We start from the raw sequence: 15,319 nt of genomic DNA, 5'->3' as shown, positions 1-15,319 counted from the left end.
CTACACTGCCTGAAGAGTCCTAGAGTGGATGAAACGCGGAATATTCAGTGTAACTTAATCGCCATATATATTTTATAACTTACTATATATATATATATATATATATATATATATATATATATATATATATATATGTGTGTGTGTGTTGCATGTGTCATCATTGATTTGAAGGTTTCATTTGCACCGCTATTTGAGAGCCGCCAATGTTAATATGATATCGGTAAATTTAGAAGGATATTTTCGATGCATTTAATAAACAGGCAATCAAAAGTCAACTCTTAATAATATAACTACATTCGATAAAGTCAGAAATATATATATGTATATATATATATATTTAATTTTTTTCCTTTCAATTTAATGACATTGACGGCGTGAATACCCCTACCCACACATACACAAAAAAATAAAATAAAAATCTAGATGTCCTCAATTTCAATCAGTGCACTCGCCAACCATCAAACACGCTGTCCGCCTATAATGAGAGACGAAGGTGTATATTTGGTAAGAGGCAGAGCCACTGACGTGGAACCATTGCACGCTTATTAACTTTTCACATTTCAAACGTACGTTTCTCGTTAAGAAAAATTTGTACAAGAAAAAGTAAAGAATATTTCTTTTGAAGATTCCTCAAAACGTTAATTATGCATGAAGCTTCTTTTTTTAATTTTCTTTTCTGTTTGGAAAAAAAAAAAAAAAAAAAATTTCCAATTGCTTTTGCCTTTCAATAATTCAATCAAGCAGTGAAGCTGGGACTCTAAAAATACCATTGTATCGTGTAGAAAACATCTCTATATTAATAAAATCTTGGATCTGCGCATGCGTATCACCTTTACATGAATTACTCACATCTTTTTATGCTTCCGATATTGTTTGGTTGACTTGTTTTACGGCATATCAAACCTTTCCAGGTTGCTTAATGCTGAATTCAGTAATTTTGGAAAATGTTTTCTGTGATTCAATATTTACTCAGACATTTGGTTTGGTTATGTCGATTTATGGCATATCAACCTTTTTCAGATTATATAATATTTAATAATTAAATGGTAAGTGTTAAAAAAAACTTGAAAAAGTGCTCAGCAAAATATATATTGGAAATTATTGGATCGTTAATTCGACTCCGGTAGTGGAAACGTGTATAACTAAGCAGATAATAAAAAAACGGTAATAAAAAATATATATGCTTCTTGGATTACCACCTTGTCCCCGGTGAAGGAGCTAGAGCATTTCAATGATCCCTAAAGCTATGCTGGCAAGAGCGAAGCTCCTGGCAGGGTCACCCTTGCCAGAAAGGTCAACGGATAAAAACCTGACAAAGAGTGATCCCTGGTCCTCCAGATTGGGGGTTGAGCATAAGGCTAACGATCCTTTCTCGTCAAACAAGTACGTTACAGAAACGGCAACAAAGAGAACCCCTACTTCAGTGTGTGTGGGGGGGCCTTCTGAGCCAAGTGAAACTGACTCAGAAGCCCCCCCCCCCACACACACACACACACGGTGGTGCCAAAGCTGGTGGCCAAAGCCAAAAGCTATACAGCATTCTTGGGGTTCACTAGCTAGGCTGGCTCAGGATAGGCGGAGGGGGTTTGTTTGTTGCTGCCCATTGGGTGTAATGATTGATGACGATGAATATTCTGTATAGCTTAATTGCCATATATATTTTTATAACTTACTATATATATATATATATATATATATATATAAGAAATAACAATATGAAACCAGAACACGAGAACAATAATGGCTATAGCTAACTCTTATAATAATGGTGGGGAAAGTATAAGAATTATGATGAGTCATTGAAAATACAGCAGATATATAATCAGCTCTATAGACCTAAAGTAGAGTAAATAGAATGTATACAAAATTAATACAAGATCATTTACATATGTTCCAAGAATTCAAAGCAATAAGAACTTCGATTTATGTACGATCGTTCCAGAGATGACATAAATTTTATTCATATCTTCATATATATATAAATATAAATCATCAAGATGCATTGAAAAAAATCAATAAGGTACTCGGTCGCAAATGTGAGATAAATAAAATACACATTACTTATATAAAAAAAAACTATGTATTACGTATTCCAGAGATGTACCATGGTTTCATTGCTGTGGATCTGCCTTTTAATTGGCTTTTAAAAATCAAACCAGTTGTTTTTCATTTCGTGAACTGCTGATGATTTGTTTGGATTTTCAAAAGCCTCTTAAAAGACGGATCCACTGTAATGAAACCATGGTATGTCTATGAAATATGTAACATAGTTTTATATAAATAATTTATGTGTGTGTATGTATATATATATATATATATATATATATATATATATATATATATATATATAGGTAGATAAATAGATGGATAGACATAGATAGACAGAGAGAAACAGAGAAATGTTTTAGGTTCAACCATTTTTGCTGGTAATGATAGGAAATACAGAAATACGTTAATCAAAGCAAAATATCGGGATTGATTTTTCATAAAACAGGTGGAATATAAATCACGTCTTCTATAAAAAAAAATGATGTATACTTATGCATCAGAGATCACATGCAATGTTTCTTAGACGTGTTTCTTAAAATATCTGAAAAAAGAACATAGTCAAGCCGATGATGTGAAATGGATAAGAAAAAAAAATTTTTACAACTGTTACACGAGATGTTTAGTTTTCAGAATGAAGTTTTCAGAATGAAGTTTTCAAAATGAAGTTTTCAGAAAGGAAGTTTTCAAAATGAAGTTTTCAAAAACTTCTCTAGTGTTTAAATAAATTATTAAAAAAAGGACAACATAGTCAAGCTGATGATGTGAAATGGATAAGAAAAAAATATAAGTTACATGAGATGTTTAGTTTTCAAAAATGAAGTTTTCAAAGACTTCTCGAGTGTTTAAATAAATTATTAAAAAAAATATTTTTTTCCAAAGCTGAAGACAAACCTTTAAAAAGGCTAAAAATTACTTTTACAAAATCTTTTAAAGAGTTTAAAACACCTTTAAAAACTATTTACGAAAAATTAAGAAACACTATAAAAGAGGGGACAATAAAAGCTTTAAATGATTAAAAAAAAAAAAGAAAGATAAAAAACGTAAGAATAATTAAAACAAAGAATAAATAAGAGCTAAAAAGTGCCTTTAAAAACTTTAAACAAGCTAAAAAAAAAGAAACTAAAAAAGAACTTAAAGAGAGTTAAAAAAAAAAAAAATTTAAACAAGCTAAAAAAACTTCAGAGAAACCAAAAAGAATTTTTTAAGAATGCTTAAAAACACTGAAAAAAAAAAAAAACAAGCTAAAAAATTAAGAAAAACTACAAAAAGAACATAAATAGCTAAAAAAAAAAATGTGCTTAAAACTGTTTAAACTAGCTAAAAACTAAGGAAACCAAAGAAAAAACAAACTAAAAAAAAAGAGATTTAAAAATCTTAAAACCAATTAAAAACACTTCAGAAAAAACTAAAAAAAAAAAAAGAATTTAAAAATGCTTAAAAAGACTTAAAAACTTTCAAACAAGATTAAAAAAAGCATTCATAAAAATTAAAAGAACTGTAAACAAAAAAAGGAAAAATATCATAATTAAAAAAGGACGAAGAAACGGCAAAATAGATAACATCACATTGTGGATCTGGTGTAGAGGGTCCAAATTCCAACAAAAAAAATCCTTGTTTTAGAAGTATTCAATAATTTGTATTATTCAGAATATACTAGATTTAGAGGAAGGGGGATTAATAAACATGGACTGATTTGGTGTGCTGCATTCCAGATTTGTTATGGATGTTGGTGAGCTTCATGTGTTCTAAAATGGGATCACGGGAAGTCAATGCCAACAAGTTTCAGAATTCTTTAGATAACAATTGACATTTTATATTGTTTGGACTATTGTTCTCATCTTGAAGTCTATTATGCTTGCTTGTGCAATGTGATGAAGTATGGAAGTAAAAGGTTGAGGACATGCGTTGCATGGAGAGAAATGGAATGACTGAGTAGAAGTGTTAGTTATTATACCATTCTGAATACTTCTATCCAGTCAGGACTAACGGAACGAGAACAATCTACCTGCATGGATTAAATAGAGATTATAAGTTTGAAAGTTCTGTATAGGTTTCCATGTTTGGCACAGGACAATTCCCAAATTCAGAAGAATACACCTGAAGAAGGCTGAAGCATGCAAATAATAACCAGGAGAAGAATAGTAGTTTGAATAATCTTTTCCTTTTTTTTTTTTTTTTAATTTTCTTATGAATTTGTTCAAGCTGGGGATGAAGAATCCTACTGGATGCCAAACATTCACCCGCTAACTCAGATATTCCAACCGAGAAATCTTTTTAAGATGCTGACTGTCTGTTTAAGTGCAATTCTTTGAATCTCTCTTGCACTTGGTTTACCGGGTATATTTGCCAGGTAGTTTTTTAAATTTGTTTTCATGAGTCCAGTTGCTCTTATAATAACTGGATTGCAGATGTGTGTGTGTGTGTGTGTGTGTGTGTGTATATGTATATAAATTCTTGAGTTTATATAAAAATATATGTTTTTGAGGCATGTACTCTTTATAATATAGTCCAAATTATTATAAATAACAAGCTCAATAAAGATATATTTCTGGCTTCAGAGCATATATACTGGTAAGTTTCATTCCAATAACCAAAGGAAAGAATCAATCCATTATCCTAAATTTTATTCATTTTTTTTGTATAATCTTAATGCTTAATTATAATTTAGGCAAATGTTTATATTTTCTTCCTTACTGTCTTAAACATTTTTCTCTCATAATGCAAAATATTGTCCTTGTACCATCATACAGTTTGCTGTATGTGTGTGTGTGTATGTATGGAGGTGACTATTATGTATATATATATATATATATTTGTACTAAAGTAAAAATATAAACACATACATATAGTGTGCTTTGGATACATTAGCCCAGGCCGAAACAATTGTTTGCTGCTATAATCAGTAAAAAAAATTTCTGATGAACATAATGAGTTTTTGTTTCCTGTAAAGAAAAAGCAATTAAAAAATGTGTGTGGTGTGTGTGCTCACTTGCACTAATAATTTGAAGAAACTGATAGATCCACTTTTCCTCAACAAGCTGAGAGTGAAATAAATAGTAACGTTGCAGTTTTTGAACCTCATTCTGGCCCCCTTCAACCAATATGAATACTTAATACATTGGGGTAGGTGATAGTCAGTGGTAAAGTAGATACTGCCAAAAACTGACTCAGGGTCCCGTATTTGATTCCTACCAGATCCATAACATCACATTTATGATGGATGTTGGCAACCTTCATGTGGTCGCTCCTGTGAATACATGATTCTAAAAAGGAATTATGGGAAATGAATACCAACAACAGAATCAAACAACTTTTATAAAAAATTTGTATGTAAATAAGAATATTTTTTTATATATAAAAAGTTACTACTTGTCAAGGCTGAAAGGCCACTCGAGGATAACATGCTCGAGGGAAGATTCATTAGCAAACAGGTTAAATTAAATGTGACTATTTCAGAAATTTAACAACTGTAAACAACATAGAAAAAAATGAATGACAAATTTGCTGAAAACATATTTGAAAAAAAAAAAATAAGAGTAAAAGAAACAGTTTACTTGTTGAAGGAATTCGGTTTTTAAAACAGAAATAATTAAGAGTTTGTCTAAAAAAAAACTATTATTCATTGTATTTTGGGTCGGACAAGTTTTTTCTTGGGGGAGGGGAGTTAATAATTCGTTTTCACCATTATTTTTTGTAAATCATTAAGACATAAGAAAATCAAACATTTTTATAATTGGAATGTTATTTTTGGTTTTAATACATTTTTAAGTCTTTTTTGTTTTGTTTTTTTAAATATCCTTCAAATAAATAGCTTATGTACTATTTTTTTATAAGTGGAATGTTATTTTTGGATTTAATATATATTTTTAAATAATTTTTTTTTTAAATATCCTTCAAATAGCTTATTTACTATTTTTTTTTTTTTATAATTGGAATGTTATTTTTGGTTTTAATACATTTTTTGAAATAGTTTCTTTTGAAAATATCCTTAAATTACCTAATTTACTATTTTTTTAATAATTGGAATGTCATTTTTGATTTTAATATATTTCTAAGTGTTTTTTGTTGTTTTTATTTAAATATCCTTCAAATAAATAGCTTATATACTATTTTTTTATAACTGGAATGTTATTTTTGGTTTTAATATATATTTTTAAATAGTTTTCTTTTTTTCTTAAATATCCTTCAAATAGCTTATTTACTATTTTTTTTTTCTTTTTTATATAATTGGAATGTTATTTTGTTTGGGTCTGAAAATACTATTTAAATAGTTTATATTTAAAATGTGTTTTCAAAATAGTCTATTTTATTTCAATTTGGCCCAAATCTAAGCAGTCGTAAATGATGAGGGGCCTTTATTTTTGGATAAACATCACTTGTCAATTTTCAATTTCACCCTCATCTTCGAAAGACATCAATAAATACTCTATTTACAATTTGATTAGATGAAAAATATATCACAACAGCAAAATGGTGCATAAGATTAGTTTTACTTAATTATAGATTTTCATTTTAAATGATAATTAAAAAAAAGTTTCATATCTATCTATCTATCTATCTATCTACCTATCTATATATATATATATATAGATAGAGGGAGAGAGAGAGTGAGAGAGAGATCGCGATGCTCTTTGTGTAAACAAATCAAGCTTAGGCATTTATACCATGACAAAACATCATTAATTCACTATCTGCTTAGCAGCAACCGATTAGCATAATGGTGAGAAGCGTTGACTGTTATTCAGGCGATTGAGTTTCGATTCTGACTTGAGATAGTTGCTTGTCTAGCTGCACTGATGAGCTGTGATACAACAAAACAGTACTATATGTGGATGACTATAATGCTCCCTATCTTGGGTTGAGCATATTGGGAAGTGATATACAAACTGCCATTAGCATATTAAGCGATGCTTAATGTGTAAACCAATCGACTTTAGGCACATGGGCGATGTCAAAACATCGTTAATTCACTATCTGCTTAGTAGCAGCTGATTAACGTAATGGTGAGAAGACTTGACTGTCATTCGGGCGGTCGAGTTTCAATCCTGGCTTGTGGCAGTTGCTTGTCTAGCGGCACTGATGAGCTGCGATACAGCGAAACAGTACTTTATGTGGATGACTATATATATATTCATACATACATAATTATTATTATAATTATTTTTAATACCTACAGACACTAGTGTTTCATTCTTTCAGGAATCATCAGTGCAGGGAGTAACGATTACAGCCGGTCCTGAGATTCAAACCCGGCCACGAAACCCCCTTTGATTCCATTAGCAAGGAGCAAACGTCAAAGCAAGGCGAGAGTGATCTTGTGATCATGACATCATGATCTGCACATGTAAGCTTAAGTGACCGACTTATTTCAACTTAAAGTGCTCAATAAGAAGGACCGAATTCTTAAAGAGGCTGACATAATTATTACTATAATTATCTTTTATATTTAATTTTTTATATATATATATATATATATATATATATATATATATATATATATTGTGCTCTCAATTTTATGTAGCCCCTCATGGCCACCTAATTTTCAAATTTGACCTTCTAGCTTATGAAAATATCTCATGGGTCTTGTTGAGAAACGTTGAAATAGATTATCAACTCTTTATAGGGCAATTACTTTAGAAAAGAAAACTCAAGAAATAGCATCATTTCTTGTACCTAAAACTAGCAACTCTGCTGTATACAACTATTGTTGACAGATTTATCTATGGTCTATTAGTGTTTTTACAAGAATTTGAAAACATATTTCATATATCAAGATAACACTCCAAAAAATAAAATATATATATATATATATATAGTCCCTCATCGGCATCATATATTTTCTGGGAGGTTTCAAGTTATATATTTGTCTATAGCAGGGGCCTCCAAAGTTTTCGAACAGGGGGGGGGGCATATTGCTGACTTTTTTAGAGCTACGTGGGCCAAAATAAAAAAAAAAATTACCTGAACATGTTTAATACTTTTTTTTTATTCATTAACTTTGATTTTTAGTAAAACTGGTTCTCCAAAACCTCACTTTTTAAAATTATTTTTGAAACAAAAAAAAACAACCATTACACTATTTTTACACATTTCCATTTTGAAATTATCTTCTGAATATTTTTGTCTTCTATAAGAGCTTCGCGAGCCAGATTAAAGACTTTAGGCCGTAGTTTGGGGACCCCTGGTTCATAGCAACTTTTCTGAACCTGTTTACCCTCGTAATAGCCATCAAAATAAATCCCATCCCTAAAGGAACAAACAAACAAAGGTTATATATCACATCTTTCTCATTAATAAAATAAAAAAAATGAAAAGTGCATTAGTTTATCTAATATGTTCTAACAAAATACTTAGGCACCTTTTGTAGAAGCTTAGTATTTTTGGAGACTCAAGCTGAGAAAGAAGAGACCTAATCATATCAATAATAACCTGCATTACTTCATGCGATTACACAACAGAAGAGTCCACCAGCTGAAATAAACTTTTTAGATATTAGTATTCGTATAAGCTATAACATTTCTACAGGAATATACAAGTCATTTCAAAATAAAAACAGTTCAAATACATAGAAAATAGAAAGGTGAATACTCAAGAATTCTAGCAATATCTATATAATTATAAAACTTGCTTGGGTGCTTAAACTGTCCATCCGGTTTGTGACTTCCGGTTTCAAAAAAATTCGTTTGCTTACCTATTTCATAGCCACCCTGTCTTAAGTCCGATATTAAAAACCACTGCTGCTATTCAAAGCATACACAAGGTCAACAATATTTTTTTGTTTTAACTTATCTTAATATGTTTTCTAGCAAATAAATGTAATTTAACCCCGTTGAGTAAAAAAAAAAAAAAAACGATTTAAATATAAAAATACAATATATAACTATGATCATATTTATAACCATATTTACTGTTTTTAGCTGCGCTCCTGTACATTATATATATATATATATATATATATATATATATATATATTGTCTTTAACTCATAAGAAATAGCAACAATGTAGTCCATCATGATGAGTTAAGAGCAGAACAGATTCACTGATTGATGTAATAATTAAATGATTGATTTTGCATTACGAAACAGATACTGTCAAGAACTGTAAATGTCAACTGAATTAAAGGAATAAATAATAAGATGTCAACATCATGAATTTTTGAATATAGCTTTTTGTCCTTTATTCACTATATATATATATATATATATATATATATATATATATATATATATATATATGGATAATTTCATATTAAATTATACAGACATTTAGGGCTTTGAAACCCATACCATCAGATTTTATTGTAGGAAATCCTGAAAATTTGAGCATGTAACTCCAAGCAGTTTTCTATTTTGCATAAACCACCCGTGCAACGTTTTTATAATTACATTTTCTTGAATATTTTCAGTTTGGAAGATCCTGAAAATTCATTCAAGGAAAATTTTTGACCTGAGGTATGTCAACAGACTTGCTTAGAAATAAAGTCTTTTTTTGTTCTAATTAGATTTTGAACATTTTCACTTCTGCACTAATATGGATCAAAACCTAATGTGGCTGATATGGTACTGTTTTTTTTTTTCTTTTCTTTTTTTTTTTTTTGGACGTTCCTGCAGACACTAAAATGGACCAAAAATGGTAAAACATTCTCGTTTTGTTCACTCACAATAGAGTCTTTTTCCAAGAGTTTAGAAATACTATATATATATATATATTTTAGTTTTTGAAGCTTTTTTTAAACCTTGAAAACTATATATAAAAAAAAAAAAAAAATTCTTTTAATTTGATTTTTAGTCCTTCATTGGAAAATTATTTTGTCAGTAAGTCATTTAATCTCCTGCATCAACTTGCTTTCTGGAACTCAGAATAGTCCTAAGTTTTCAGAGATCATCAGTTGTTTACCATGAAACACTGTTTTGGGGATTTAAAAGCAAAACAGTATATTAAATCATTGCTCCCCAGCAGTGTTGATTAAAGACCACCTCCTTAAACAACAGAACAAAAAATGTTCCAGATACCGGATCTAATTTTTTTTTTTTTTTTTTTGCTCCAAATTAATTAGGCTAACCTATTCATGCTATCCAAAATATTTCTTTCTTACCTGTGTCATTCGTTCTTGTTTCAAAAAAAAAAGGAAAGTACTTATATTCTTTGCAAATCTACTGCATTTATACGCTTCGGATGAATCTACTATACATACTTATCACCCGCTTTTTTGTTATTAATATTCTATTGATATATTTACATTCATATTTACTAATAATCTCTTTATATTTATTAGTATATTTAAAAATGTATAAAAAAAATAAAAAAATATAAATAGATACAGGAAATATTTTTTTTATACATTAATAATGTAGTTTTGGATTTCCTCCATTAATCTACTTTGATTAGTTTTATACAATTTAAAAGCATCATTTGTACATACATACATACATGCATACACACTCATTTGTACATACATACATACATAAATACATACATACATACATACATACATACATATAAGCATATTTCATTAAATAAAGTAGACTTTTTGTCTATTAATTCTGTTTTTGATCCTTTCCAACTTCCGAATAATGGTTTCCACTTCTGGCAGGAACTGGCTGATGTAATTGCCATATTTATCATAAATCCGAGTACTTTCCAAAACTTCTGGATTCATTGTTAGATAGATTTATCTAACTAGTTTTGAACAGTTTATATAATTTTCTTTTAACGTGTATATTTTTCTCATTGGTTAATTATTTTAATAACTGTATGAACATTTCAGGGTGTTATTAGTATCGACAAATTTATTTTATCAAAAGTAGGAAGTTGGAAAAGACAAAAATAGAATTAATAGACAAAATAAAACGTGTATTTTATTGAATGAAATATGCCTAAGAGAAAAAATTTTGCTTAAATATATATATATATATATATATATTTATATTTATATATATTTATATAAAAGTGAAAGTGTGTGTACATTTCCCTATGCAATAACTCTGTCAATTTTAAGCCTACGGATTCGAAATTTGATATACAGGGTACTGAGATTTGGGGAAATCGATGTGATTGGATTTCGGACAGAAATGTGGCGATTAAGGAGTCAAAGTTCAACGATTTGACCTTTGAGAATTCTACCAAATTCCTCCTTCAATTTAGGGTCTAAACACGTGATATTTTAGATATAGATTCCTTGGACATGGATCTAGCTTAATAACTTTAATTGAGCCCTAAACAATAAATTTTAAGGGGTCATAATAGGAGTCAAAATTTAAAAAAAATTGACCTTTTTTTTTTTGCTCAGCATACACCTCAAAACACCCGGGCAACGCCGGGCACCCACTGCTAGTATATATATATATATATATATATATATATATATATATATATATATATATAGAGAGAGAGAGAGAGAGAGAGAGAGAAAGAACAGGAAATGATAATATATTCCAGAACAAATATAAATACACATCATCATTAAAAAAGATTTTAAAGGAGAGAAAGTGTTCATTAAAGTTATAAACGTGTAAAAAAAATCCCTGGGTAATACACGTCATCATAAACATGTCAGACAAAATCTTTGATGTTCACACAAAAAGAAAAGTACTCACTTTGATAATACCGTTGGGGATTTCAGGTTCATCCCATAGCAAAGCTATTGTTGTTGCGCTGGCAGCTTTTCCACGTAAATTTCTCGGAGCTGTACCAGGCGCTGCAAATAGATTGAAACGCTTGTTACAAACTGGAAAACTGAATGGTTAATTGAGGCGCGAGACTTTCGATGATCAAATTATGGAAAAATTAAAAACACTTATACAGTAGATCTCATGCTAATATATAATAATAATAATAATAATAATAATAATAATAATAATAATAATAATAATAATATTTTACCGATGGTCTCTGTAATAGAATATTCATAGTTAAGATAAATATTAGACATGTTCGGAAAGAAAGATAGAAAAACATGGAAATAAACACGTGTTCATTTTTATGAATTAATAAAAAAAAAATTACCTTTTCAACGTTATATAAATAAGATTGTCAATATGTAATTCTTAAATAAAATTAGAAATAACATTTGGCATAATAGGTCAAGAGACCAGAGTTCAATCCTTGGTTGAGTCATGCCAAAAAACTCAAGAAATAAATAGTACTTGATGTCTCCTTGGTAAATACTCAGCAAGATCAAGAGTGAGTGAAGTAATCCTGGAAAAGGAGTTGAGCTTTCCTCTACACCTCGTTGTAATAGTCTTCGGGTTGTCCTTGATCACATTTTTTTCTTCATTTTTTTTTTTTTTAACTTAAGTAAAGTCTTAAAACAAAAATCAATGGTAAGAAATTTATGAAAATAAAAACAGAATAATAGTAAGAAAAGAAAAAAAAAATACAATTAAATTTCAAACATTCAGTTTTAAAATAAAGTTAACTCAATATTGGATCAATTTGGGGTTGGTTGGGTGGGTTAAGGTTCGGTGAGTGTGTAGCACATCCAGGATCACACCGTCTACTGATGAGATAATCACTAAAGTGTCCCTGCATATCACTGAATAGGAATGAAACAATGACTGTTGAAGATTCATGATTGAAACTTAGTGGACAAGCCACAGCATACAGTGAAGTTAACTTGCACCAAATATGGTTAAATAGTGGAGAGGATTGTGAATTTTATTAATAAGTCTATGGGTGGCATTTGTTTTGAGCCATCCCGTATCAACCTAATATTGAGCTTACTTTAAGTCTGAAAAAGAAAACATTTATTCAGATTAGAAAAAAAGCGGCACAAGTGCACTTTAGTTAACCAAAAGTATTTTATTTTGCTTTCATTTTCAGAAAGAGGTTTACTAGGGAAAAGGGAAGACAATCCAAAATCAATGTTTTAAGTAAAAGAAAAAAAAAAAATTCGGATATATAAAAACATTTTAAAATAACTGTTGCAATTTTTAAGACGTTTATTTTGTTTTATTAATGAAGCTTATCTTTTTCAAAAAACAATTTTTTAAATGTATATAAAAATATATACTCCATGCGTTTCATAACATTCTAAACTGGTTGTTATATTTTATTTTTGCCTCATTAAAAAAAAATAATTTTCAACGTTTTATTTGTAAATCTTAAACATAATTTATGTTGAAATATTGTTGTTAAATTTTTAACAATTTCAAATTCAATAATCATTTCGTTATTTAACGTTTCCTGTTGTGATACTTCATTACTTTATGCATTCTGTACGCTTAATTTATGGCTTGTTTTAAATCACCAGAAAACAAGCATTAATTTGGGATTGTCTTCCCTGCCCGCTAATATAACTCTTCTGAAAACGAAAAAACAAAATAATACTTCCGGTTAACAAAAGTGCACTTGTGCCTAAAATATTTGTACATTTCACCTTCAAAAGGAAAATAAAATAAATAAATAAACGTGTTTAAGAACTATAGAAATCATCTTTACAACATATATAAGTTAAATGGTTGTAAATATATAGCAATTAAAACTTTTGGTTAGAAACAGTAAAAACACATAAAATACTATATATATATATGTGTGTGTGTGTGTGTGTGTGTGTGTGTGTGTGTGAATTGTGAAACTTATTGCATTAACAAAACTAAACAGAATAATATACTAGAAATATAATTTAATGATATTGAAACAAAGTATTAAAAAAAATGTGAGTCACAATATTATAATAAATAACATATAATAATATATTTAAATGTTTAACCAATCCAATAGCGATAGAGGAAGAATCAAACTTAGAAATGGACGCAGGCAAGCTGATTTCTGCCCAGAATAGCCACCGTGCTGTAACATCAATGAAAAACATTAAAAGTTTTTAACTTGTGACTTTCGTTTTTTAAATGGCACCCAAGATAGTCACTAAACCAGTAAAATAATGCTGATTACCTTTTTATTAGAAACTAGCAAGGATAACTGGTGTTGCCTAACGCAAAAGTGTAGCATTTTTTTAAATTTAAAACTCTGTCTGTCTGTCTGTCTGTCTGTCTGTCTGTCTCTCTCTCTCTCTCTCTCTGCTTGTTTTCATGTGAAATTCAGTATTACGATTTCCGAAATTTCATATCAGAAGTGCAGAAGCGCCAAACTGTCCCAACTTTGTTACTAATTTAGTGATTAAGAGGTAAACTAGAATATTTCAGTATCTCTTGATGTAGATCAAGTTTTAGTCCCTAGAAAGTAGATCAAGTTTTAGCCCTTAGGAAATCAAGTTTTAGCCCCTAGGGAGTAGATCAAGTTTTAGTCCCTAGGAAGGGGCCCCTTGATTTTTGAGATCTTTGGTTGAAGTAAAATGAAAAAAAAAACAAAAAAAAAAAACAAAAAACAGACAACTGCCGTTTAGATAACGGATTATCCCAAACTATCAAGATTATCCCATGTCTTCTCCAAATTATTTTGTACTTATCCAGACAGGTTACATAAGTAGGAAGATGCCAATGCAAAGACTACCAGAAAATCCATTCAGAACACGGCAGCCCCCACTATTGTAAATGTTAAGAATGTCTTTCTAGAAAAGGTAGAAGAAATGATTTCACATCAGCCTCTGTCCTATCGACGAAATGTTGCATCCTTCTGCCTGTTCTACAAGTACTTTAATCGTGAATGCTCTGACGAACTACCAGCATTTGTACCCCCTTGACGTAAATATCCCCGACAAACAGCTAAATCCTGCCCCTACACAGTAGAGATCCCTAGGTGTAATAAAGCCTTCTACTCCAATAGTTTCTTACCCAGAACTGCTAGACTTTGGAACTCTCTTCTGTGATTCTGCTTTCCCAACTGTCTTGACATGCAGAAGTTCAAGTGTAACGTGAACAGACATCTTACTACTCATCTCCCTTCATAATATCTCTGCAACTTATGTCCCCAATAGTAGCCCCCTACGTAAAAGTGGTACTATGCCTTGTTTCAGGTGAAAATTGAAAAAAAAAAAAAATTGTGAGGGGATTTATTGAATTACGGTAAAAAAAAAAAAAAAAAAAAAAAAAACGTCTGGCCAATCTTCAATAGCCTCGTTATCTAAATCAGGGTTCTACGGACAATTTTATCTTTAGCTGACCTTTGACAACTAAATATTTTCGTGTACTAGCTAAATAGTAAAGTTACTAGTGAAACCCATATGATTTTTGGAATATGACATTTTTATTCCTTGACGAGTACTTACATCAGAGTTTTTTTTTTTTTTTAAATAAGTGTAATTCTAAATATACACAAAATTTTATGTTGAGACTTGAAAATATAAACATTCGAATTTCTTCAGATGTTTTT

General features: G+C 29.7%; 1 protein-coding gene across 50 annotated transcripts in view; it reads right to left on the bottom strand.

The window, feature by feature from the left end:
• The window catches only part of LOC145296067 (tyrosine-protein phosphatase Lar-like), a 1,305,806-nt gene that overhangs the window by 163,503 nt on the left and 1,126,984 nt on the right, over positions 1–15,319 (bottom strand). For all 50 annotated transcript variants that reach the window (XM_080142138.1, XM_080142152.1, XM_080142158.1 and 47 more), the window contains one exon: positions 11,647–11,747. In XM_080142138.1, the coding sequence (XP_079998264.1) occupies positions 11,647–11,747 (101 nt within the window). The remainder of the gene's footprint in view (positions 1–11,646; positions 11,748–15,319) is intronic.

Source organism: Euprymna scolopes, chromosome 16 (assembly GCF_053919585.1).
Source record: "Euprymna scolopes isolate OS-2025 chromosome 16, ASM5391958v1, whole genome shotgun sequence".
NCBI classification, from domain to species: domain Eukaryota; kingdom Metazoa; phylum Mollusca; class Cephalopoda; order Sepiida; family Sepiolidae; genus Euprymna; species Euprymna scolopes.
The sequence above is the reverse complement of the archived record's forward strand: the minus strand, read 5'-3'. Positions and strand labels throughout refer to the sequence as shown.